The sequence below is a fragment of the Xenopus laevis genome, chromosome 9_10L (genome assembly GCF_017654675.1).
Source record: "Xenopus laevis strain J_2021 chromosome 9_10L, Xenopus_laevis_v10.1, whole genome shotgun sequence".
Classification (NCBI taxonomy): Eukaryota; Metazoa; Chordata; class Amphibia; order Anura; family Pipidae; genus Xenopus; species Xenopus laevis.
Window position 1 is genome coordinate 132,672,011 of NC_054387.1, and position 27,367 is coordinate 132,699,377.

At 43.0% G+C, this 27,367-nt stretch overlaps 2 protein-coding genes across 2 annotated transcripts; one reads left to right on the top strand and one right to left on the bottom strand.

Annotated features, from left to right (window-relative positions):
* Nucleotides 1-7,829: 7,829 nt before the first annotated feature.
* Nucleotides 7,830-18,024, top strand: LOC108703853 (serine protease 53). The gene is made up of 14 exons (XM_041577432.1): nucleotides 7,830-8,950; nucleotides 9,555-9,581; nucleotides 10,063-10,225; nucleotides 11,144-11,427; nucleotides 11,656-11,822; nucleotides 11,988-12,231; nucleotides 12,463-12,613; nucleotides 12,826-13,088; nucleotides 13,567-13,718; nucleotides 15,390-15,636; nucleotides 15,966-16,128; nucleotides 16,230-16,501; nucleotides 16,594-16,739; nucleotides 17,305-18,024. The coding sequence occupies exons 1-14, from the start codon at nucleotides 8,890-8,892 to the stop codon at nucleotides 17,494-17,496; spliced, it is 2,532 nt and encodes an 843-aa protein (XP_041433366.1). The 5' UTR covers nucleotides 7,830-8,889; the 3' UTR covers nucleotides 17,497-18,024.
* Nucleotides 18,025-20,814: 2,790 nt separating this feature from the next.
* Nucleotides 20,815-24,117, bottom strand: LOC108703852 (cardiotrophin-2). The gene is made up of 3 exons (XM_041576338.1): nucleotides 24,075-24,117; nucleotides 22,605-22,732; nucleotides 20,815-21,318 (listed from the first exon to the last, which is right to left on the bottom strand). The coding sequence occupies exons 1-3, from the start codon at nucleotides 24,115-24,117 to the stop codon at nucleotides 20,815-20,817; spliced, it is 675 nt and encodes a 224-aa protein (XP_041432272.1).
* Between the last annotated feature and the right edge of the window lie 3,250 nt (nucleotides 24,118-27,367).

The following is a 27,367-nucleotide window of genomic DNA, read 5'->3' on the forward strand; positions in this document are numbered from 1 at the left end:
GCTATTAAAGGGATTATACTATAAAACACTGTCATTTTGCACTCTAGTTCCAGGCTAAGGAGACTCACACTCTGAATTCAGACTTGAACAATGGATTTTATGGTGCCCAGTCTCCCCAAGGCTTCAGTAAGTTGCCTGTATGGCCAGTCCATTCTACTCCATATAGAGCAATGATCCCCAACCAGTAGCTCGTGAGTAACATGTTGCTCCCCAACCCCTTGGATGTTGCTCCCAGTGGCCTCAAAGCAGGAACTTATTTTTGAATTCCAGGCTTGGAGGCAAGTTTTGGTTGTATAAAACCAGATGTACTGCCAAACAGAGTCTCAATGTAGGTTAATAATCCACATAGGGGCTACAAAATGGCCAATCACAGCCCTAATTTGGCACCCCAGGAACATTTTTCATGCTTGTGTTGCTCCCAAACTACTTTTACTTCTGAATGTTGCTCACGGGTTCTAAAGGTTGGGGATCCCTGATATAGAGGATAATCCAGATCCAGAAATCTGATACCAGCAACTGAGAACAGTGTAATACCTGCACTCACCACTGGGCGTCACTGCAGGAGCCCCTGGTTATTGTAGAAGAATATTCTGTGTAACAGAGGCATTTCTAATAGAGGAAAGGACTGATTCTGTGAAACTGACCATAATACTTGCTTTTTTAACTCTCTGCTCCTGGGTCTCTCCTGCCCCTTAACTCTCTGCTCCTGGGTCTCTCCTGCCCCTTAACTCTGTGCTCCTGGGTCTCTCCTGCCCCTTAACTCTCTGCTCCTGGGTCTCTCCTGCCCTTTAACTCTGTGATCCTGGGTCTCTCCTGCCCCTTTAACTCTGTGCTCCCGGGTCTCTCCTGCCCTTTAACTCTGTGCTCCTGGGTCTCTCCTGCCCCTTAACTCTGTGCTCCTGGGTCTCTCCTGCCCCTTAACTCTGTGCTCCCGGGTCTCTCCTGCCCTTTAACTCTGTGCTCCTGGGTCTCTCCTGCCCCTTAACTCTGTGCTCCTGGGTCTCTCCTGCCCCTTAACTCTGTGCTCCTGGGTCTCTCCTGCCACTTAACTCTGTGCTCCTGGGTCTCTTCTGCCCCTTAACTCTGTGCTCCTGGGTCTCTCCTGCCCCTTAACTCTGTGCTCCTGGGTCTCTCCTGCCCCTTAACTCTGTGCTCCTGGGTCTCTCCTGCCCCTTAACTCTGTGATCCTGGGTCTCTCCTGCCCCTTAACTCTGTGCTCCTGGGTCTCTCCTGCCCTTTAACTCTGTGCTCCCGGGTCTCTCCTGCCCTTTAACTCTGTGCTCCTGGGTCTCTCCTGCCCCTTAACTCTCTGTGATCCTGGGTCTCTCCTGCCCCTTAACTCTGTGATCCTGGGTCTCTCCTGCCCCTTAACTCTGTGCTCCTGGGTCTCTCCTGCCCTTTAACTCTGTGCTCCCGGGTCTCTCCTGCCCCTTAACTCTGTGCTCCCGGGTCTCTCCTGCCCCTTAACTCTGTGCTCCCGGGTCTCTCCTGCCCCTTAACTCTGTGCTCCTGGGTCTCTCCTGCCCCTTAACTCTGTGCTCCCGGGTCTCTCCTGCCCCTTAACTCTGTGCTCCCGGGTCTCTCCTGCCCCTTAACTCTGTGCTCCTGGGTCTCTCCTGCCCCTTAACTCTGTGCTCCTGGGTCTCTCCTGCCCTTTAACTCTGTGCTCCCGGGTCTCTCCTGCCCTTTAACTCTGTGCTCCTGGGTCTCTCCTGCCCCTTAACTCTGTGCTCCTGGGTCTCTCCTGCCCCTTAACTCTGTGTCCCTGGGTGTCAGCCCTGAAGCAGTTAATTCCAGCACCAGCTGTTTGTTCACCTCCCATAGGGCCAGTCAATATGATCACTGTATCACTGATATTAACCCAATCCAGCACTTTGTTTGGGACAAATCCTTCGCAGACAGAAATTAAATCCAGTTTCAAACTTTGAGTAGATTTCATTGTCCCTTTTAGAGTTGTAAGGGTTAATCATTTGTACTATTCCCCAGGAAAACATGATGGTTCACTTTTAAGTATGTCATAGAATGGCCAAATCTAAGCAACTTTTCAATTGGTCTTATACATTCTCTATATATTTATAGTTTTTTTTGTTTTTTTTTAAATTATTTACCTTCTCTTTTCAACTTTCATCTGAGGGGTCACTGACCCCAGCAGCCAACAAACTATAGCTCCTCGATGTCACAATTTTACTGTTGTTGTTAGTTTTTATCACTTCTTTTTCTGTTCAGTCTGTCTCTGTTCATAACCTAGTCTCTCACTCCCTGGTTGCTAAGCTAATTTGAACCCTAGCAACCTGATAAAAAAAAATAGCAAACTGGAGAGCTGCTGAATAAAAAGCTAAATAAGTCAAAAACCACAAATAATAAAAAATGAAAACCAATTGCAAATTGTCTCCGAATGTCCCTCTCTGCCTCATACTAACGGATAACAAACCCTTGAAGAAATAATTGACTTGAAATCCTTTGTATGGGCTTAATAAATAAGCAATGGCTTGAAATCCTCCCCCGTGGGTCGTTGGTACTGGCGGTCGTTTCACACGTTTCTCCTCTTCCTCGTCCATACGAGTCTCGTTTCCTTATTGTGTCTTTAAGCATCAGGTGTAAATTTAGAGCTATTGAAAGGACTATATTTACATTGCTCTGATTTATGCTCCTGATTTGCATTTCCCCAGGAAGGAAGAAACCACTTGGCAGGGGAAGCTCCAGAAACCATGAGACTTGATGAAAGAATGTGGTGATGGTACGACTGGATGAACAGACACTTGCTCCGCCTCTTACCTGTCCTACTGATGTAGAGAAGGATATCCTGAGACGATTTGTAATTGGTTTTAATTTTTTATTTGTGTTTTTTTTGTGGTTTATCTCCAGTTTGCAATTTCAGCGGTCTGGTTGCTAGGGTCCAAATTCCCCTAGCAACCATGCATTGATTCGAATGAGAGACTGGAATATGAATTGGAGAGGCCTGAATAGAAAGATGAGGAATAAAAAGCAACAATACATTTGTAGCCTAACAGAGGATTTGTTTTTTAGATGGGGTCGGTGACCCCCCCATTTGAAAGCTGGAAAGAGTCAGCAGAAGAAGAAGGCCAATAATTCAAAAACAATTTAAAAGAAAAAAATCAAGGCCAATTGAAAAGTTGCTTAGAATTAGCCATTCTATGACATACTAAAGATGACTTAAAGGAGACATATAGGATAAATGAAAAAACGCTAATATCTAATATCGATTAGACCGCACCGTCTCTTCCCTGGGACAGTCCAATGACTACAAAAAAAAGAATAAAATGAGACTTCATCAAGGGTTAAAGTAAAAATTCGAAGGAAAGAAATTTGAATTTCAAGCTATTTTTGTGTTCTATCGAATAGGCCAAAATTCGATTCGAATTTCAAAAAATCCAACTATTTGAATATTAAAATTCATTGTGTACTGTTAAAACTTCGACTTCAACCATCCGCCGTCTAAATCCTTCTGAATTGCTGTTATACCCGATGGGGGACCTCCTAGAACCTATTTGGAGTCAATAGGTGGCCTTGGAAAACGTTTCCAAGCAAAAAAGTCTTTTTTAAAATACTTCTAAACAAATTCGATCGAATGCAGCCTATTCACCCGCAGAGAAAAAACCCAAATATTTTTAACAATAATTTTTAATCATTTTCGGATGGTCTTTTTTCGAATTTCGAAAGTTCTAAAAAACTCCCATTACTTCAAAATTTAACCCTTGATAAATCTGCCCCTTACTCTTTCTGGCGTCTTTTCCTTTTTACAGAGAGATAAACTGAAAAATAGCGTACATTTTTTTGGGGGTAACCGGCTTCCCCCCTACATTTCCTAACATATGGCACATAAACTATACACTGGGCTCATGTGTAGGGCAATATAACAACTTTATTTTATTTTATTAAGGTTCCCTGACCTTGTGTAGTGTAATGTATTTGCTGCAACATATACGTCCATTCAACTTTAACTTTTTCGGGGGTTAGTAAATTCGCCCCTTAGTGTTTATATTCACAATAAAATATTTCCCACCACCCCAAAAAAAATCAGACGGGGGGAGGGGACATTGCCTGGTTGTAAGATATTGTGATGTTCTATGAATGACCCAAAAGAATTGTCAGGCAATGGAGTCACCATTTAAAGTGATACGACCAACTTCTATTTATTGAGTCCATTTAGTAGAAAAGAGGGGTAATTAGAGTTGAGGATCTCTCCTTTTTGGAGAAAGATGGCCGCATCTTTTCCCCAAGCCTGACCCTGACCCAATTACCCACCTTTCACCCCACCCGATTCCCGTGGTGTTCATCGCTCCAACCAGAAGTGACATCACACCGAACGTTAGGAAACTGGGATTTATAGCTGTTTCCCCTGCATTGGCCACCTGTAGCCCCCCACTTCAGAGGATCGGGTACCTGCGGGGCAACCGCACACTGGACAAATGAAGAATAATCCACCCAAACGTATTGCGGGTACCCGTCCCGGTGCAGGACTGTAGCACACGAGGCTGGGAAATATCTGCTTATGTAATACAGGAAAGGATGACATCATAGGAAGATTCATTCTTTACTTCATTTCCTACCTGTGACTCCTTAATGGAATGTAAAGTATTTACACTAAGGATGGAACCAGGCAGAGATCCATAAGGTTCTCATTTCCCACAACCCTTTGGTGGATTCAGAATAGAAAGAAAAGAACTATTGTTCCTTTCCTATAGAGCAGTGGGACATGGGTTGTTATTGTATCCTAGGCCAAAACTAACTGTCCCATTACTCCTGACTCCTGAGATCTATAGTATGTACTAAACATCACTCAATGGGGCCATACATGAAGCAATAGGGTTTGAAACTGACGAGAGATGAACAAGGACACAAGGGAGCATTTATTTACTGGGAAAAAGTTATTTATGGAGTTTCCTTCCCATCACCAAATAGTGGCGACTAAAGGTGGCCATATGAGGGCAGGTGATCCTGGCCCTTTAAATTAAGCTGTTTATGTGCCTGTATAGTGGGATGGCCAAAAATCGGACAAATGTTGATCAGGCAGTTTTGTTTTTTCTGTCGGATAGAGGACCACCACGTTGGCTAGTTCAAAGGGTCTTTGCTCCGACAGTTCCTATCACTGCCGTTGTTATCTGATTGTGTGGCTCTAGGGTCAACAATCGGATGTAAAGCCCAATATCGTCCAGCTTAGGTGGGAACGTCAAGGGAAAGATCCACGCGTTTGTTGATTTCACCAAACAAGTGGATCCTATTGTGTATGGCCACCTCAACTCAGTGGAGATCCAACTATGCATGAGATGCACCTGAAGACTTCAAATAATACTAGAAATGGGCAGACGACATGGAGCAACATGGTCTCCTTATAGACAAACTGACCTACAAACCCATAGCTAAGAACACAAGCCCTTTCTTATAGGCTTTAAACCCTTTTGGTGGCTTGTACTTTATATGACGTTCCATGAATCTGGCAGGTTTCTTGGAATACAATTAAGGAGATGATTTCCCCCATTCAAAATACCATTCACATTCTTGCTGAGAGGCTCTCCAGTTGCTTTTCTGACTCCTATTGCCTAAGAATTCCTCACCACTATATTCCTCTTGGGAAATATCTCTTCACTCCTCTTACATTAAAGAAATCTTGTGCTGCCTTAGAAGATCCGTTCCATCAGTCTTGGTGGGTGGACGTTTGCACCAGTCCTGTCCCAAGGATTTAAAGTGGAATGGATCCAGGCGTTACAGGAGTTATATTATAGGCAAGAACAGGCAAGAAGATCTGAAGGAAGTCCCAATGGATTTGTAGATGGATGGCATGTGCCTTGGTTTGACGCTCAGGGAAATCATTACCCAATGGAATTTCACAAACAGTGCAATACCAATTAATGTCATACCTGTTTAATGAGATGTATATACTATTGAATCACCGCAGCTTTATAGTCTTTATAGCATCCAATAATGGCTCCTGTGACATAGTCGTGATGCATACACATTATTTTTCCATTACCTGGGCATTATTCAGGGTTTCACTTTCCCAACACTCTACGGAATTGTTTGAGTGCAGGAAGTGGTACGGCTATGGGCACAAAAAGGTTTGGGTAAATACAGTTACATTCTATCAGTTAATAGTGTTAGTCTCACAGTAAAGAGGGTTAAATTGGGGGGGGGGGGCACAGGAGAATTTCAATGTTTCCTGCTGTACATTGAGTGACGTGGAGCACTGACAGAGATTCCAGTTAGTTGGAAGTTTAGGTGCATTACCTCCACCACAAGGAGATTATGTCATTCTGATGTCTCCCATTGTGCATCACTCTAATTACACATAGATATTTTAATTGCTTTATAATTGATTAACATGGAAAAATTACGGGAAATAAAGGAGAGGCTAACGTGTCCACATTGCAGGTCCCCTGTATAAAGGAATCAGACCCTTTGGGCTGCAGGGTCTCCTTTCTCTATAATTGCGCCACTGCTGCCCACCATGCATGATCACATCCCTGGTCCATCAGAGTCAAGCCCAGGGCCACCATTAGAAATCATGGGGCCTCGTACAGCAACATTTTCAGGGCCATCCCAAGCCCCACCCCAGATCCTGCCCACACCACAGTTAAAAGACCACAAAGACTTCAGCGCTAAAAACGGTAAACCCCCCACAAACACAAGTTAGGGCCCCCCATATACGTTTTTTTTTTAAAAAAATGGTGGTCAGGGCCCCCTACAAGTTAAAAAAAATCGGTGACCAGGGCCCCCCATAAAAGGTTTTTTTTTTTAAAAAAAAACAAAACATTGGTGCCAGGGCCCCCCATAAATTTTTTTTTACAAATCATTGGTGGTCAGGGCCCCCCATAAGTAAAAAAAAAAAACTTTGCACCAGGGCCCCCCTTACAAGTTAAAAAAACATTGGGGCCCGAGAGAATAATTTTTTAAAAAACATTGAAGGAAGGGGCCTATAGAGTATTAAAACAATGCATTGGCGGCTAGGTGGTTAAAATTTAAAAAAAAAATACATTGGAGTTCAGTAGAACTAAACTCGCGGCTTCAGGACTTCCACTTCGGCTCCTTTCGTGACTTTTGGTCTTTTTACGGCTTCAAGACTTCAACTTCGGCTCCTTTCATGGCTTTTGGGCTTTTTGCGGCTTCAAGACTTCAACTTCTGCTCCTTTCTTGGCTTTTGGTCTTTTTGTGGCTTCAAGACTTCAACTTTGACTTCTTTCGGGACTTTGAGTCTTTTTGCAGCTTCGGGACTTCAACTTTGGCTCCTTTCGTGGCTTTGGGTCTTTTCGCGACTTCAAGACTTCAACTTCGGCTCGTTTCGTGGCATTTGGTCTTTTTGCGGCTTCAAAACTTCAACTTCGGCTCCTTTCGTGACTTTTGGTCCTTTTGTGGCTTCAAGACCCCAACTTCGGCTCCTTTCGTGGCTTTTGGTCTTTTTGCGGCTTCAAGACTTCAACTTCGACTCCTTTCGTGGCTTTTGGTCTTTTTGCGGCTTCAAGACTTCAACTTCGACTCCTTTCGTGGCTTTTGGTTTTTTTGCGGCTTCAAGACTTCAACTTCGACTCCTTTCGTGGCTTTTGGTCTTTTTGCGGCTTCAAGACTTCAACTTTGGCTTCTTTTGGGACTTCGAGTCTTTTCGCAGCTTTGGGACTTCAACTTTGGCTCCTTTCGTAGCTTTGGGTCTTTTCGCGGCTTCAGGATTCAACTTCGGCTTCTTTCGGGACTTCGAGTCTTTTCACAGCTTCGGGCATTCGGCTCTTCGGGACTTCAGAAGAGGTTGTGCGGCTTTGGCGCTGTCTAATTTTTCGAAAAAGTGCAGCACAGCTGGGCCCCCCTTTACTGTAACCCCCCTGATGGTGACCCTGGTCACGTCTCATTGTACAGAAACCCCACCCACTCCCCACATGTCACACTCTCTTTGGGACCAGTGAAACGCACTTATGTGTCTCTTTGGGCCCCCTCAGCTATGGAGCAACTGACTGTAGAATCCCTAGAGACCCCAGTCACGATTTTCTCTGGCGACAACTCCCCACAACTCTCTGTTACCTCTAAAGCCACCATATTTTGGCCATCCTCTCTGAGAAGAAGACATGTAAGCCTGTCTAACATCAATGCTCCCTTCCAACAAATCTGGACCCGTTTACCAAGAAAATTTAATTGCACAAAATCATAATGGCAAAGGGGTTATGACTTGTAGGATGCATCTTTTTCCTGGGGAATGTGATTTTCCTCTGCACACTCTGCTTCCTTACCAGAAGCCAGTTATCATTACATAGCAAGGCACAGCAGGAAGTGAGAAGAGCCTAGTTCCACTGGTTCTACAACAAAGAACCACGTACTGTCAAACTTGCTCGTAATGTCACGTACATAATATGAGTGTAACAACGCAACTGTAAGAGCAGTCCCTTCCTCTTAAATAGAAACCATAATACTAAGAGTCCACATGACTCTATCACAAGGGCCACAGGGCCATAAAACCATGATGGTCTCTTTATCCACAGTCATAGGAAGTGGTTTGAGGCTGACAGAAGAGCAGGAAAAGAGGATGACCTATCTCTGACTCCTAACAGGACAGGTGCTGAGCGATGGGATTGGGTTCACGTTTGGTGCAGGAACAACCTGGATTCCCATGTGAGGACACACAGGCAGCAGAGAATTTATAGGAGGAGCTGAGGGTGTGACTGTGCATGTGCCGAGAGCTTTATATGCAGCATCAATGACTGGAAGCGGCACAATATCACACTCACTGGTTTGAATATTGGGAGCAAGACTGAGCTAAAGAGACAGCTTCACATAGTAGAGAGTCACAGTAACCTCCAGGCCACAGAAGAAGACCGTCAGGACACCTACATGATGCTATAGGACACCCTGGAAAATCAGACTGTGGGCAATTAGCTGTGAGTGACCAATATGGACGCTACCCAAGGGATACGCATTGTTATTACTGCGGCTGTGCTGGGCTGGTGCATAGGTAAGTCATTTTTGGGAATTACCTGGTATGTAACCATAGGGATTGCAGAGAGCTCAGTTCTACTCATTACACTAAAAGGAAAAAACATTTCCAGCATAGGAAACCCTAAGGTACAATTTATGGTTTATCTAGAAGGCTCAGATGGATGGCTTCAGTAGTATCTGAAACCTTTGCAGCAATGCCATAATCCAAATATCTTGACGCAGTGTGTTTGCTATTGTCAGTTTTCACAGCCTGCTCCACCTAGTGGCAGAATACAGAATCTATTAAATATTTTTTAAAAGAAAGTGGAAATCTCACCCATGTTGGGGGCATGTGTCTTCCTCAACCTCAGGTTCTCTACCGGAGGCCCAGAAGTTTGAGAGTTCTTTGGGGTATTTTGTCTCTTCCTAGCACTGCACTCTTCTTGACAGAGTTCTCTGATCTATTTCCTGGGATCTGCTGGAGCCATTCTCTCAGCTTAGGAGTCAAAACTCCCACCACTGGGATCACTTTGGCCTTCACTTTCCACATCCTCTCTTGTTCCTCTTTCAGTTTTAATTAAACTAATTGACAGTTTGCCTTGCTGGCAGCACTAACCCATCTCCCTATTCTCTCTCTACAGGGATCCACCAATCAGCAGCAGCAATAGGTAAGACATTTTTATGTATGAAGGAGCTCTGGATAGATGTTCTCAGATCAACCTTCTGTTAGAGGATAACAAAACCCTTGGCCCCATCTTGAGCCGTTTCCCCCCCTCATGAAATGCACTATTGGAGGCCCCCCTATTTCCTCATTTTATGTATCTTGCTCTAAAAACCAGAGTTGTTGGGCACCAACTCATGTTGCATCAGGTTTTCTTCTCTGTGATCACCAACACCATGCATCTGCAGATGAAGATTAGGAGATCTCAGAAAAGTGGACCTTAAGTGTTGTGAGGTGGCAACCACTAACTCAGTTGTACTACTCTTCTTTCTGGGGATGGTCACTCTATTTAGAAGAGTTTTGTTCTCTTTTAAAGTAGGAAGGTTGTAGGGTTCGTCCCCTTAATCAACTGCATAGGTGCTATGGCAAACTAACCAAGAACCTTGAATTGCCAACTTCATTCCTTGTGTTTCCAAATCTGTCTACAGTGTGTGGAAGGCAAGGCCTGCAAAACCGTATTTTTGGTGGCAGTGACTCCTATCCCGGAGAATGGCCGTGGTACGCAATACTGAATTATCAGGGGAAGCCATACTGCGGAGGAAGTCTTATTTCAAACGACTACATCATCACCGCCGCCCACTGCTTTGATGGGTGAGTCCAACCATCCATGTAATTCAGCTCTTACTCCCCCAGTCTGCACAACTTCTCACCCCTGCCCCACTGCACCCAAGGCAGGTGCCTACTTGCCTGCCTACCCCTAGTTCCGGCCCTGGTCTGTCATTGCACTGGGAGTGGGCAGCTAGAAGGTGCGATACTATAACTGCCCACCACCAGGATGAAAGAGACTGCAGAGATAGGTGTATTCATTTTACAGCACAATTTATGAAAAAGGGAAGCCTTTGAAGTACCTTGATCTTCAAGCAGTGGCTTTTACTACAGTTCCCACAAACCTCTGCGAAGATGAACCATAATTATGCAACAAATGAATAACCCCAGGGAGAGGTCCACTTAGTTATTGGATCTGTTCCATCATCCAAAGTGTGTCATACCCTTGGCATTAGCTTATTAGTCACCGAGAAGTGGAAAACATCCAAAAAGCCGGTGGAGATGACTCACACTGAGTTGGACCGCTGGGTAATAAGCTTCCTAATAGATTTAATTTTTATTCCATTTTTCCAAAATGATGCAATTAAAGAATTAATTTAATGTTTCCCGGCTATTCAGTAAGACTTTCTAAACGGTTATAATTTGATTGACATTGTTTGCTGGTACAGTCAGGGACCATATTGGGGCTGAGAAATACCAGCAACTAATGTATCAGATTGTGACACTTTTAGAGCTTCTACTGGTTAACATGAGAGGTGTTTTTAAAATATATACTTTAGGAAGATGGTAAAAAAAAACAAAAGTGAATCAAAAAAGTAATTATTTGTGGTGTAAAATTCAAAAAATATTTCTGTCTGTGAAGGTGACCTGTTCCTTGAGTGAGTGGGATTCACTTACTCAGAGTAGAATTTCCACCAGACTAAGAGAGACAAGAAATTTAATTTTTTTTTTCTACCCACATAGGGACTTGTCTTTAAGGACCCCGGAATCCTGGACTATACAGCTGGGAAGTTCTAGAGCAGGAGGTCCCCCAGAGATATCAGCGCTCAACCTGAAGGCATCTCAGATCCTGTTGCATGAAGACTACATAGACTTCTTGGATGGTCATGACCTAGCTTTGATCAAACTGGCAAAACCAGTGAAGTTCACAAATTTCATCTCCCCCGTTTGCCTCCCAGAGATAAATCATAGGTTTCGGTTGCGCAAATCCTGCTGGGCACTTGGACTCCAAGACGTGGCTCCAGGAGGTGAGAAAGTGGCATGAGACCGGTCAGAGTAGCAGTAAAGCAAAGCATAGAGTAAAGGGACTATACTGGTTTGAAATAGTTCATGAGTCTTTATTCCTTTCTTCACTGTTTCAACTCACTCTTCCAGGCTACTTCCTCCCCCCAAACTGTGTATTTTATTTCCCCTCACACAACTGTGGAATTATCCCTCACTCCCTTCCAACTAAATAATGTTGCTCCTCCAACCAGTGCCCCTGGACAACAAGAGGTCTCTACAGAATGTGGCTCAGACCCTGATCGGGCACAAGACATGCAACTGTATCTACAATTCCCATGGCAGAGAAGAGCTAACCAATGCCACCTTGCCCAGCATGTTGTGTGCAGCAGAGAGTGATGGAGAGAAAGGGCCCTGCCTGGTAAGTGACATTATGAACTTTCCATGGGACATCATGATTGGAGATTGAGTTGGAAATTCTTCTCATCCTTTCTGTCCAGCAATCCTGGCTCTCTCCTCCATGCAATTCTCATTACCTGTCCTCCCTTTTTTTTCCATAAATATTTCCTAAACTCACTCTTCCCAGGGTGATTCTGGAGGACCAGTGGTATGTAAAGAAGATGGAGCCTGGTTCCTTGCTGGTGTCATCAGCTTTTCCCAAGGGTGTCACTTGCGTGATAGTCCAACAGTTCTCACTGCCGTGTCCTTGTACCAGGACTGGATTAAGCAGAAGGTTGGCTCTAAAGCCTCCTTTTCTCCGCAGACCATTGATGTGACAGATGATGTGGACACAGATAGTTGCACGGATCTCCTCAGCACCAGAAACCCAGGTAAAATGAAGAAGTATACACTGTATTATCCTATTAAAGGTATACTTTTATATGTACACAACTTTTTAGCCTATGGGAACAGGGTTTTACTGTAGGTTCCCAACCAGGGAACTGACCTCCTCTAGGGAGGCCCACAGTGGTTGATAGGTGGGCCCAGTTTCAAGAGGTAGATCCCATGGATACACTACAGTATTCTGTTGTGGTTTAATTAAGCCTTCATTCCTTTCACAGGCTGTGGGATAATTGAAATAGAAGGTTCTGGTCCCAGCAGTCCTGGAGTCTGGCCATGGCAGGTGGATCTGCACAAAGATGGCCGCAGGATGTGTGGCGGGGCTCTTATCTCTGCCAACTGGGTGGTCACAGCAGCGCACTGCTTCACAGGGTAAGTTTAATAAAATGACTTTCCTATGGTCAAATGTATTAAGGATTCCCACTAGGGAGACCTGAAGTCTCAGAGATTTGGACATTTTTGGTGAAATAGTGATGTGATTTGAAGGACTGTCCTCCTAACAGAAAGAGAGTCCAGGTAGCTTGGGAGAAAGGATTTACAGCGCCAGTTTGATTAATAATTTTTTTTCTACTTTGACACCACAGCACCCTCTCTCCAGACTCTCCTTTTGATTGGTCAGTGGTGTTGTCCCCTGGAACCCCTGCCATGAAGGAAATACCTGTGCAAAAGATCAACCTGCATGGGGCCTACATCTCCATGGAGAACGGGAAAGATATTGCCCTCCTTCAGCTGACCCGACCTGCTTCTTTTGGTCCCTATACCCTTCCAATCTGCCTGCCCCGTGCCTCTCACCGACTACTCTATGGCTCTACTTGTTGGCACACAGGCTGGGATGGTCCCCACCCAGGTGAGGCAGGGACTCTGGGCTCTTGTCTTCATTAGCTATAGGTTTTGGGTATTCTTTGGGATTCTAGTGGGATGTTCTAGAACAGTGATGTCATGGGCTGGACTATGATGTTGCTATGAAGTTGTTGGGCAACCCATGGACGCCAAGTCATGAAAGCCTGTTCCAGATCTTTAATTGAGAAATACAAGTTTCAGCTGTGGGCTGGCATTTCCTATCCGTCTGATACCTAAAATTCTAAAAGTTATTTCCATATCACAGTCTCATAATCCTTTGCTTGACATCAGTCTTGAGTATAGAGCTCTATATCAGGTCCACTTTATGATATCTAGGTCTTCTGCTCTGTACAACTTTATAAGCAGGTGTTTGGCTGTCCATGGGGTGCTGGGAGCTGTAGTTTAACCATATCTGGGTTGACCAGTAAGCTGGCCAGGCAGGGAGCACATATCCCACTAATTTATAATCCCTTCTTGCTTGTCAGATGGAAAGATGGGACCCCCGCATGGAGTATCAATGGAGCTGATTGGTCCAAACAAGTGTAACTGTATCTACAGTCAACCAGGCACAACCAATCAGAGTGTCTCTGTCCTACCTGGGATGCTCTGTGCCACACAGCAGGAGGGCCAGTGTTTGGTGAGTATATGTGTGTTCAAGTCCCTGTATCCTGCCCCAGTTGGGGACATTAGGGATATGGTATCCCCTGTACTAATCACAGTTCACCAGGAACAAACACCTTTATTTGCTCATAGTCTGTAGCACAAAAGAGATCCCATAAAACTATGGCAGCATAGGTATTCCTCTGTACTAAGCACAATTCAACAGGAACAGCCCCTAAATTTGCTCATAGCCTGTACAGAGAGATCCCATAAAACTATGGCAGCATAGGTATTCCCCTGTACTACGCACAATTCAGCAGGAACAGCCCCTAAGTTTGCTCATAGTCTCTACAGAGAGATCCCATAAAACTATGGCAGCATAGGTATTCCTCTGTACTTAGCACAATTCAGCAGGAACAGCCCCTAAGTTTGCTCATAGTCTGTACAGAGAGATCCCATAAAACTATGGCAGCATAGGTATTCCCCTGTACTAAGCACAATTCAGCAGGAACAGTCCCCTAAGTTTGCTCATAGTCTCTACAGAGAGATCCCATAAAACTATGGCAGCATAGGTATTCCTCTGTACTAAGCACAATTCAGCAGGAACAGCCCCTAAGTTTGCTCATAGTCAATACAGAGAGATCCCATAAAACTATGGCAGCATAGGTATTCCTCTGTACTAAGCACAATTCAGCAGGAACAGTCCCTAAGTTTGCTTATATTCTGTACAGAGAGATCCCATAAAACTATGGCAGCATAGTTATTCCTCTGTACTAAGCACAATTCAGCAGGAACAGCCCCTAAATTTGCTTATATTCTGTACAGAGAGATCCCATAAAACGATGGCAGCATAGTTATTCCTCTGTACTAAGCACAATTCAGCAGGAACAGTCCCCTAAGTTTGCTCATAGTCTGTACAGAGAGATCCCATAAAACTATGGCAGCATAGGTATTCCCCTGTACTAAGCACAATTCAGCTGGAACAGCCCCTAAATTTGCTTATATTCTGTACAGAGAGATCCCATAAAACTATGGCAGCATAGGTATTCCCTGTACTAAGCACAATTCAGCAGGAACAGTCCCTAAGTTTGCTCATAGTCTGTACAGAGAGATCCCATAAAACTATGGCAGCATAGGTATTCCCTGTACTAAGCACAATTCAGCAGGAACAGTCCCTAAGTTTGCTCATAGTCTGTACAGAGAGATCCCATAAAACTATGGCAGCATAGATATTCCCTGCACTAAGCACAATTCAGCAGGAACAGTCCCCTAAGTTTGCTCATAGTCTGTACAGAGAGATCTCATAAAACTATGGCAGCATATGTATTCCTCTGTACTAAGCACAATTCAGCAGCAACAGCCCCCTGTGTTTGCTGAATTATCCCTGGGATTAATGAGTAACAGCTTAGAAGAAGAGAAGTCACCACAGACCAGAAGAACATCTGAATGCATAATGAAAAGAGAGAAATTCAGAGTGAGGGGTCCATGTGTTGACAATCACCTTATCATTAGATGTATTTTATCTACAGCCCAGATCAGAGGGCGACCTCTAATGGTGAGAATAGATCCCTGCAACCTTCTATAGGTGAAACATTAAACAAATAAATGCTGCATTTAAACTGCCTGCAATCAGTATAAACCTTCTAGTGACATTTTTGGGAAGTGTCTCTGATTAGTCCTATGATCAAGTTCCCTGTCTCCTCTGTAGAGCGATTCTGGGGGGCCCTTGGTGTGTAAAGAGAAGGGGACATGGTTCCTGATGGGGGTGCAGAGCTTTGGAGGAAGCTGCCAGGAGAGAAGAGAGAAGATGGGCTCATTGCCTGGGGTTTACACAAAGCTCAGTGATTATGAAGACTGGATATCTACAATCACACGGGACGCCTTCTTCAACCTTCAGATAGAGACGCCCCCCCAAGAGCTCGACACCCAGAGATGCTCTGAGGACTCTCCCAGAGGTACAGGGTGGGATCAGTGTGGATGGGTGGCTGGGGGCTCATGGCCTGGGCCCACCTGGAACTTGGACAATATCATCTATTTATCTGTTTCATCTATCTATCTATCTATCTATCATCTATCTATCATCTATCTATCTATCTATCTATCTATCTATCATCTATCTATCTATCTATCTATCATCTATCATCTATCTATCTATCTATCTATCTATCTATCATCTATCTATCATCTATCTATCTCTATCTATCTATCTATCTATCTATCCATCTATCTATATGTCCATTATGTCACACAAATGATACATCTTGGTTAAATTCTGATGTTGCAGGCTGTGGAAATTCCGTGGCCTCGCCTAGTCTTCTGCTCACCAATGAAGCCACAGATGTGGTCTGGCCATGGCAGGTTAGTATCCAGCAGTATGGATTCCACATCTGTTCTGGGGTACTTATCACTGAAACCTGGGTCCTCACTGCAGCTCATTGTATATCCAGGTAAGAGATGGGCCATATTAGTTGTGTGGAGTCGTGCCAATATGTCCCACCGCTGTGCATTCCATTGGACTAATTTGTATCCTACTAACTGTTCTTTGCAGTATTGTACCTCCAAGTGAATACTCTGTGCATCTGGGCAAGCATCATCAAGATGGGCACAACCCTCATCAGCTGACACGCATGGTCAAGCGGGTGGTGTTGCACCCTGGTCATGGGAGTACAGCAGGAGATAATGATTTGGCCTTGTTGGAGACCTACTATGGTGTCACTTACAACGACTACATCCAACCCATCTGCCCTCCTCCGCCTGACTTTACCCAATCCCAAGTCACAAAATGCAGGGTCACTGGGTGGGGGGAGCTTCAGAGCCATGGTAAGAACCTCATTTGCATCCATTTTGCATCTATGTATCTGTTACATGTGAGAAGATGTCTAAGTTTGTTCATTTTGTACTCCTTTCCCAAGGTGACCCTTCTTCTGCCCCTCTAAAAGGGCTGCAAGTGTCTCTATTGGACCCTAAGGAGTGCGGGACTAAGATGAGCAAGAGAAACCCAATAAGGGGAACACTATTGTGTGCAGCAGGGAAGAACGGGAGGAAATTTGCCTGTCTGGTAAGAACCATTAAAAGATGAGGAAGAAGTTAATAGTGAGCTAAGGCCTAAAAAAGATAATGCTGAACTTACTGTTCCAGCCCTGAGGTTCCGCAGACCTATAACAGTAATGATCCAGGCCTTCAAAGTTGTCCATAGCAGCTCTTCATCTTGGATCTTGTTAGGCCATCTTTTGAGTGTCAGTGGCACTGCACATGCTCAGTGTGCTCTCGGCAGCTGTTGAGAAGCTAAGCTTAAGTAAATCCATTTTATATTGTAAATATACTCTATATTCTGAACCCGTTCCTAAGCTCAGCTATCTGGAGCCCAAGTGCAGCCTACATGCTGTCTCAACCAGTTGCTGAAAATGTCTGGAAATGCCAACTGCTCCTTAGTTGCTACATTCAGTAGATATCATTTCACATTTCATCTTGATGAGAAGCAAAGAGAAGTGTAAATAAGATTGTATCCATCTGGAACATACCACAAGGGGAATGTCCACGTTAGGCATTAGATTAAGGTTGTCCATTCATTGTTGAACTGCTGCTATAAGACTTCTTCTCCATTATTCTCTCTGTTTCTATAGAGTGATTCAGGGGCGCCACTTGTGTGCCAGCTTCAGACTAAGGGGCCTTGGATGCTTTTTGGGATCAGCAGTTCCAGTGCAAAACCCCAGCAACCTGTGTGTCCTGGTAACTTTACAGCAGTGACTTCCAAGCTGTCCTGGATCCGAGAGGTGATCCCACCAAAAGATATGGACGCCTACTGGAGAAAATGACTCCATAACTTTGCCACAACCAGAATGAGCCCAAGTGTGTCACAATGGAAGGTTCCCAACACCAAGAAGAGAACATAATGGCATTTTGACCTTATGGTGCAGACGTCTACAAGAAGTGACTCTACCAGGACTTCTGTAGATAAACCTCTCATCCCATATGGTGGAATAGGAAAGTACTCTTACTCCATGTTGTTCTGAAGCTGCTCTTGTACATATGAGATGAGACAGACCACAACATGGAGTCAGTAATTAATTTACCCACTTTGGAACCACCACACAACACAACTGAAATACCTCAATTCTGAGCTGCAAGAAGGACCTAGACACCATCAGTTCTTCTCTAATCATTTCATTTCATAATCATTAAAGGAACAGTATAAAAGTGATAGTCTCTAAGCATCTGGAACATGGACACATTTCTCTGCTGGACTAGGGATAATGTACCCCCTACTGTAAATGATAAGGATATTAGAAGTCACTGAGGATACAGGGAACTCTGAGTATCACTCATGTATTATAAGGGATAATGTACCCCCTACTGTAAATGATAAGGATATTAGAAGTCACTGAGGGGTTGTTCTGTGACCATATAAAGGCACAAGGCTGCAGGCTGAGTTATACAGGGAACTCTGAGTATCACTCATGTATTATAAGGGATAATGTACCCCCTACTGTAATGATAAGGATATTAGAAGTCACTGAGGGGTTGTTCTGTGACCATATAAAGGCACAAGGCTGCAGGCTGAGTTATACAGGGAACTCTGAGTATCACTCATGTATTATAAGGGATAATGTACCCCCTACTGTAAATGATAAGGATATTAGAAGTCACTGAGGGGTTGTTCTGTGACCATATAAAGACACAAGGCTGCAGGCTGAGTTATACAGGGAACTCTGAGTATCACTCATGTATTATAAGGGATAATGTACCCCCTACTGTAAATGATAAGGATATTAGAAGCCACTGAGGGGTTCTGTGACCATATAAAGGCACAAGGCTGCAGGCTGAGTTATACAGGGAACTCTGAGTATCACTCATGTATTATAAGGGATAATGTACCCCCTACTGTAAATGATAAGGATATTAGAAGTCACTGCACAAGTTCTATGGTGAGTTCCATTATGTCTAATTTTTACATTGGTGGTACAATGTAGCAGCCAAGTGTTTTTAAGAACTTATTGTAAGTAGTATTGTCAGTTTCAAACCAATAAATAATATTTTATGCATCAAAGAATTGTTTAATCCTGAACTAATCCCGACTCTTCTCTGTGCGTGTTATTTTAATAAATAATTTCACATGAAAACTGAAAAATTTAAGATTTATTTCTATAAATATTGAATAATAAGAAAAGAAGGGCAGAACAAAATTACACCAACATAATAAATAGAATAAAAGTAATACATACATAAACATTTCATTGTTTCAAAAAGTGCAACGCTCTTACACTAAGTCAATGTGGGGGTGCATTGTGTCATGGACTTGTACCCTTTCAGGTCGCCCATCAGCCCCCTATACTAAGTGTCACCCCTGCAGTCAAGCTGAATGAAAAAGTGCAAAATAACAGAGAAGGGGATAAAGTGCAGTGTGAATATACCCAAGTGCCCTGTCAGTTCAGTCTTTCTCTGTGGCTTGAGTATCTTCTTTTCTTCCCTAATGTCTAAAAAAAGGGGGGATTAGAGTTGGGGGGTGCCCACATTAAAGGGGAGGGTTTCAGCTTCTCACCTTGTAATGAGCAGGAGCTTGTCTGTCAGTACAATCTGGAGAGAAGGTTTTCCTCAAGTTCCGAAAAACAGGTTAATAATAATTAAATTCAACTGCTTCAAATATATTTACAGAGAGAAATACCCCCTGTGATTCCTTAATTATTCTCAGAAATTGTTCCAGGCTAATTAACAACAAAGAAATAAAGAGTCTGGACTTGTGTTAAAACCTCACTGGCCAACCATTACCATCCTAACCCTAACACTCTCAGGCTATGACAGCTCTTTTCTTCATCTCCCTCTGTCTGTCTCTCTGTCTGTCTCTCTGCCTCTCTGTCTGTCTGTCTCTTCGCCTCTCTGTCTGTTTGTCGGTCTCTCTGCCTCTCTGTCTGTCTCTCTGTCTGTCTCTCTGCCTCTCTGTCTGTCTGTCTCTCTGTCTGTCTCTCTGTCTGTCTCTCTGCCTCTCTGTCTGTCTCTCTGTCTGTCTCTCTGTCTGTCTCTCTGCCTCTCTGTCTGTCTGTATCTTCGCCTCTCTGTCTGTCTGTCGATCTCTCTGCCTCTCTGTCTGTCTCTCTGCCTCTCTGTCTGTCTATCTCTCTGTCTGTCTGTCGATCTCTCTGCCTCTCTGTCTGTCTCTCTGCCTCTCTGTCTGTCTCTCTGTCTGCCTCTCTGTCTGTCTGTCTGTCTGTCTGTCTCTCTGCCTCTCTGTCTGTCTCTCTGCCTCTCTGTCTCTCTGCCTCTCTGTCTGTCTCTCTGTCTGCCTCTCTGTCTGTCTCTCTGCCTCTCTGTCTGTCTCTCTGTCTCTCTGTCTGTCTCTCTGTCTCTCTGTCTGTCTCTCTGTCTGCCTCTCTGTCTGTCTCTCTGCTTCTCTGTCTGTCTGTCTGTCTGTCTGTCTGTCTGTCTGCACAGTGATGATCCCTTGTATTCCTTACTACTAGTTATACACCACATCCAGGATACGGTTCAGGATTCTGCCTTTTCAGCAGGATTCTGATTCCGCCGAATCCAATTCTAAAAAAATCAAGTGACTTTGTTTTAACCGGAAACTGCATGTGTGGTTCTCTTTCCTCCTTATAACCCTAATTTACATATGCAAATTTGGGTTCGGATTTGGTTCGGTATTCGACTGAATCTTTTACAAAGAGTACGGGATTGGGCCATATACTAAAATAATGGACTCGGTGCATCCCTACTTACTACCCAACCTTCAGGGTTTGAAGAACACCACATTTTGTTCTCTAGTTTTCTTTGCCTCTCACTGTTCCATTTAAACCTTGGCCAATCCTTGTGTCCTTTTTCTTATTAATGTTCAGAGTTTAAAGTAAACATTTTCTGTCTAATTTTCTTTATCTCTCTCAGTCCCTTGTGTCCTTTTCAGGACATAGATCATCATTTATGTCACTGCCATGTCTAAACATTGGGTTGTGAAGTCTCTGTTCTCTTGGGTATTATCTTTTTTGGTATCTTCTGTTTATCTCTCAGGACTAAAATACCTGCCCGACCCTAACCCTAGAGACATAAGCAAATCTCACTTCCACTCAGCTTTATTCTGTGCCCCTCTATCTATCCGTATGACCCTTTGTAAAAAACTGCCGTTTTAGTTCCCCACGCCTGCCTCATGGCCTGCAGCAGTCTTTTTTCTCTTGGCCTGCGCCGTGTATCATCACACGTGCCCCTTTTAGTATATCCATGTCCTTGACTAATCTGACTAGCCAGTCCTTGTACTCCCTGCAAAGTACATAGCCTCGCACTTTCTTCTGGAAGCTTGTGGCCCCTGTAGATCTCCAGCTCCAAGGATCCGGCTCCACTGATGGAGACTGAAAGTTCAACATTTCCAGGGCAGATGCCAGGTTACTGAGCACCGCTCCAGAGGAAATTTTGGCCTCTTCAAGTAGACGGTGAAGATCTGATTCTCTGGGGTTCAATGATATTTGATCATCCAGGACCAACTGGAAGAACTCAGAGATGGCAGAAAATGCCCCTCTGGCCAGCAGGAGCCGAATTCCAGGACAAAGGCATCTCCACTTCTTGTAGCCAAGGCTGGCAGTTGGCAACCCTGGCTCCTGCCATGAAGGGAAGCTGAACCCAGGGTTACTGAATGGACTGCCCTGGAACTGCAGCTGTGGGAGGGAGGAAAAAAATGATGATGACTGTGTGTGGGGGACAAGTCAGCAGTTTAATGCTCTGCAAGGGAGGGTTCAGCAGCAAGAAGATGTGAGAATGCACAAAAGAGTAATCTGCAATCGCAGCTCTGTGTACAGGGTAAAAGCTCTAGTGAGATAATCATGGGTGGGAACAGCACGTGGGAAGGATTAGAAGCTCATTGCTTTGCATGGATAAGTTTAATAGTATTTATTGGAAGGAATTATAGTACTTTATTCAAACAAGAAGGAAGAGCAGTCCTTTGACTTGTATTGGAGGGCCAGTGAAAAGATGAACATGGGAGGGGTTATCAGTACTCTGTTCTGCATGGGAGGGGTTATAAATACTCTGTTCTGCATGGGAGGGGTTATAAATACTCTGTTCTGCATGGGAGGGGTTATAAATACTCTGTTCTGCATGGGAGGGGTTATAAGTACTCTGTTCTGCATGGGAGGGGTTATAAGTACTCTGTTCTGCATGGGAGGGGTTATAAGTACTCTGTTCTGCATGGGAGGGGTTATAAGTACTCTGTTCTGCATGGGAGAGTTTATTGGTACACTGCTCTGCATGGGAGGGGTTATAAGTACTCTGTTCTGCATGGGAGGGGTTGTAGGTACTCTGTTCTGCATGGGAGGGTTTATTGGTATGCTGCTCTGCATGGGAGTGGTTATCAATACTCTGCTCTGCATGGGAGGGTCATGAAGCTGTACATGAGTTGAATTGGCAGTATATTCCTATACAGGCTACTCTTCTAAATACACATTAATAAAGCAGAGGAACAGAGAGGAACTACAGAGTACACCATCTATCGGGAATTATATACTATCCTTGAAGAAGAGCAGATGACTGATGACTGATGAGGAAACTGTGGATTGAATAACTTGAGCAGTTCCATGTATTTAATACAGGAATACCACCTAAGAATCTATGCGCATTTCTTTCCCCACCAGCCACTGAAATGTTGACATAAGTGGGTGCACAACCTGCTCCCATTGCTGTCCCTAATATTTGTAAATATAAATTATCATTAAGAAACAAAATATTGTGTTGGAATTTCCTGCAGATTTGTTTAGAGAGCTTATGCCCAACAGTCCTTGTTTATGATTGATCTACATGAAACCTGGAATCATTATATTGTTAGGTGGTCATCTCCTCCTGGGTCTACATGGTGATATATCATAGTGTGATGTGACATCAATTAGCCAATTTGTTTCCTTTCTCATTATCTATACTGATATGGTTGTAAGATCCCTATTACACTTACATAGGTGTTGAGAAGCAGTGTGGCATTGTTTTGCAAGTATTCTGCTTGCCTTTGGATCTTGGTTATAATGTCTTCTTCTGGGAGAGGGGCCGTGTCTAGAGAATGGCTGAAGATAATCAGTAGGACAACTGTAATGAGACAACAGAAAAATTAAAGAACATAATGATATTTGGTATATTGTTGGCAAAGTAGATGGGGAAATAAGGTTCTTTGGTGGAAGAAAAGTGGAAACAAGGTGCCTTAATGGGAGAGTAGTGATATAAGGTTCATTGTTGGCAAAGAAGATGGGGAAATATGGTTCCTAGGTAGTAGAGAAGATGGTGAAACAAGGTCTCCTGGTGGGAGAGAAGATGGGGAAATAAGGTTCCTTGCTGGATGAGAAAGGGAAAACAAGGGGAAATAAGGGCCCTGTGTTGGTGGGAATTCAGTGAAATAAGGTTTCTGGGTGGTAGAAGTAAGGGAAAAATAAGGTCTCTTAGTAGGACAGAAGATGGTGGAACAAGGTCCCCTGATGGTAGGGAACATAGGGTTTGAGGCTTCACCCTCTGGAAAAATGTCAAAGCTGCAGGTGTTGCAGGGGATTGAGTCACATCTGGGCTCTGTGATATAAGGGGACCATAGACTATTAACTAGATTCTTTGCCACCAATGAAAACACTGCAGTGTTAGGGGCCTATTCACAATCCCTCACGCAGGATATGAGTGAATAAATTTGGATTAAGAAACTAGGACAATGTGAAGGTGGAATCCCAAGCCACTATTAATTCAGGGCCGCTGGCTACACCCCACTTATGGGGAGCAGAGGAGGCTTTGATCTACTACGGGAGAAGCTCTAATAATGTGACACATGTTTTCTTTGGAAGAGAAGGGAAAGTTCTTGGGGGCATGACGTACCTGTGAGATTACTAAGGTATGAGCAGGGAATGCAGGATGATATACATGAGTGGCAAGCATCAGAACACCCCACTGCTTCCGTCCCTGCCCGGCTCAATACAAGACTGGCTCTGAGAGGGTGAGGGGGCGTGGGAGCAAAGAGAGAATCTGACCCGCATGATACATTCCCTCCATACCACAAGTATCACTGGCTGTGACATCACTAGTGGGTGGCGGAAATCCTGTATCACTTTGTTGTAGCAGTTACTGTACACTTCATAGAGACTCATCCGGCTGCATTCCAGCCCCAAATCCTCATACACGAGGTGAGGAATACACAGTAAGTCAGTCAGGCTGGTTCTTGCCATGAAGTCTTACTCATCTCCTTAATCACTCGTGTAACCAAGTCTTGCCCCCAGCTGGGCACAGTAAGTCACTGGTTGACTGGGGTGCACAAAGTGTCCTAGCATCAGACAGGACCCAGAAGGTAACACAATGCATTATCCAGTAACTGCAGCACTCTGATGATTATTCCATATTATAATTTTAGTGGCTCATTAGCTCATGTAGACAAAAATGGCAACGTTTCGGGCCTCACAGGGCCCTTTATCAAGCTCTTGATAAAGGGCCTCACAGGGCATTGCCGTTTTTGTCTACATGAACTAATGAGCCACTAAAATTATAATATGGAATAATCATCAGAGTGCTGCAGTTACTGGATAATGCATTGTGTTCCCTTCCCTTGACTCGAGGCAGGTTGGGCTAATCACTGCTGAGCACCTGATCCAAAAGGATTGTGCACAAGGTTTGAGCACTCCATTTCTGTGTGGAATTACTGATCCAGAAGGGAACACAAACATTCTATATCCTCCATTATAATGTTCTACCATAATGCTATTTCCTCTCCTTCCAACAGATTCTGCCTGCAACTGTACTGATTTATATTCACATTGTCACTACTTACTGTATATCTACTGTACCTGCAACTGTACTGATTTATATTCACATTGTCACTACTTACTGTATATCTACTGTACCTGCAACTGTACTGATTTATATTCACAGTGTCACTACTTACTGTATATCTACTGTACCTGCAACTGTACTGATTTATATTCACATTGTCACTACTTACTGTATATCTACTGTACCTGCAACTGTACTGATTTATATTCACATTGTCACTACTTACTGTATATCTACTGTACCTGCAACTGCACTGATTTATATTCACAGTGTCACTACTTACTGTATATCTACTGTACCTGCAACTGTACTGATTTATATTCACAGTGTCACTACTTACTGTATATCTACTGTACCTGCAACTGTACTGATTTATATTCACATTGTCACTACTTACTGTAGATCTACTGTACCTGCAACTTTACTGATTTATATTCACATTGTCACTACTTACTGTATATCTACTGTACCTGCAACTTTACTGATTTATATTCACAGTGTCACTACTTACTGTATATCTACTGTACCTGCAACTGTACTGATTTATATTCACATTGTCACTACTTACTGTATATCTACTGTACCTGCAACTTTACTGATTTATATTCACAGTGTCACTACTTACTGTATATCTACTGTACCTGCAACTGTACTGATTTATATTCACATTGTCACTACTTACTGTATATCTACTGTACCTGCAACTGTACTGATTTATATTCACATTGTCACTACTTACTGTATATCTACTGTACCTGCAACTGTACTGATTTATATTCACAGTGTCACTACTTACTGTATATCTACTGTACCTGCAACTGTACTGATTTATATTCACAGTGTCACTACTTACTGTATATCTACTGTATCTGCAACTGTACTTATTTATATTCACAGTGTCACTACTTACTGTATATCTACTGTACCTGCAACTTTACTGATTTATATTCACATTGTCACTACTTACTGTATATCTACTGTACCTGCAACTGTACTGATTTATATTCACATTGTCACTACTTACTGTATATCTACTGTACCTGCAACTGTACTGATTTATATTCACATTGTCACTACTTACTGTATATCTACTGTACCTGCAACTTTACTGATTTATATTCACATTGTCACTACTTACTGTATATCTACTGTACCTGCAACTGTACTGATTTATATTCACATTGTCACTACTTACTGTATATCTACTGTACCTGCAACTGTACTGATTTATATTCACAGTGTCACTACTTACTGTATATCTACTGTACCTGCAACTGTACTGATTTATATTCACAGTGTCACTACTTACTGTATATCTACTGTATCTGCAACTGTACTTATTTATATTCACAGTGTCACTACTTACTGTATATCTACTGTACCTGCAACTGTACTGATTTATATTCACATTGTCACTACTTACTGTATATCTACTGTACCTGCAACTGTACTGATTTATATTCACATTGTCACTACTTACTGTATATCTACTGTACCTGCAACTGTACTGATTTATATTCACATTGTCACTACTTACTGTAGATCTACTGTACCTGCAACTTTACTGATTTATATTCACATTGTCACTACTTACTGTATATCTACTGTACCTGCAACTTTACTGATTTATATTCACAGTGTCACTACTTACTGTATATCTACTGTACCTGCAACTGTACTGATTTATATTCACATTGTCACTACTTACTGTATATCTACTGTACCTGCAACTTTACTGATTTATATTCACAGTGTCACTACTTACTGTATATCTACTGTACCTGCAACTTTACTGATTTATATTCACATTGTCACTACTTACTGTATATCTACTGTACTGCAACTGTACTGATTTATATTCACATTGTCACTACTTACTGTATATCTACTGTACCTGCAACTGTACTGATTTATATTCACAGTGTCACTACTTACTGTATATCTACTGTACCTGCAACTGTACTGATTATATTCACAGTGTCACTACTTACTGTATATCTACTGTATCTGCACTGTACTTATTTATATTCACAGTGTCACTACTTACTGTATATCTACTGTACCTGCAACTGTACTGATTTATATTCAATTGTCACTACTTACTGTATAATCTACTGTACCTGCAACTGTACTGATTTTATTCACATTGTCACTACCTTACTGTATATCTACTGTACCTGCAACTGTACTGATTTATATTCACATTGTCACTACTTACTGTAGATCTACTGTACCTGCAACTTTACTGATTTATATTCACATTGTCACTACTTACTGTATATCTACTGTACCTGCAACTTTACTGATTTATATCACAGTGTCACTACTTACTGTATATCTACTGTACCTGCAACTGTACTGATTTATATTCACATTGTCACTACTTACTGTATATCTACTGTACCTGCAACTTTACTGATTTATATTCACAGTGTCACTACTTACTGTATATCTACTGTACCTGCAACTGTACTGATTTATATTCACAGTGTCACTACTTACTGTATATCTACTGTACCTGCAACTGTACTGATTTATATTCACATTGTCACTACTTACTGTATATCTACTGTACCTGCAACTTACTGATTTATATTCACAGTGTCACTACTTACTGTATATCTACTGTACCTGCAACTGTACTGATTATATTCACATTGTCACTACTTACTGTATATCTACTGTACTGCAACTGTACTGATTTATATTCACATTTGTCACTACTTACTGTATATCTACTGTACCTGCAACTGCACTGATTTATATTCACAGTGTCACTACTTACTGTATATCTACTGTATCTGCAACTGTACTTATTTATATTCACAGTGTCACTACTTACTGTATATCTACTGTACCTGCAACTGTACTGATTTATATTCACAGTGTCACTACTTACTGTATATCTACTGTACCTGCAACTGT

Bases quoted from the DNA above. Each gene is read 5' to 3' on its own strand.
- LOC108703853 (XM_041577432.1), top strand. From the start codon at position 8,890: ATGGACGCTACCCAAGGGATACGCATTGTTATTACTGCGGCTGTGCTG. The intron at 9,582-10,062 runs GTAAGACATTTT...ATCTGTCTACAG, and splicing joins CCAATCAGCAGCAGCAATAG to TGTGTGGAAGGCAAGGCCTG. The intron at 13,719-15,389 runs GTGAGTATATGT...TCTCCTCTGTAG, and splicing joins AGCAGGAGGGCCAGTGTTTG to AGCGATTCTGGGGGGCCCTT.
- LOC108703852 (XM_041576338.1), bottom strand. From the start codon at position 24,117: ATGCCCTGTGAGGCCCTTTATCAAGAGCTTGATAAAGGGCCCT. The intron at 22,733-24,074 runs GTGAGGCCCGAA...GTCTCATTACAG, and splicing joins AGAGCTTGATAAAGGGCCCT to TTGTCCTACTGATTATCTTC. The intron at 21,319-22,604 runs GTAAGTGTAATA...TCCCTCCCACAG, and splicing joins CACTGCTTCTCAACACCTAT to CTGCAGTTCCAGGGCAGTCC.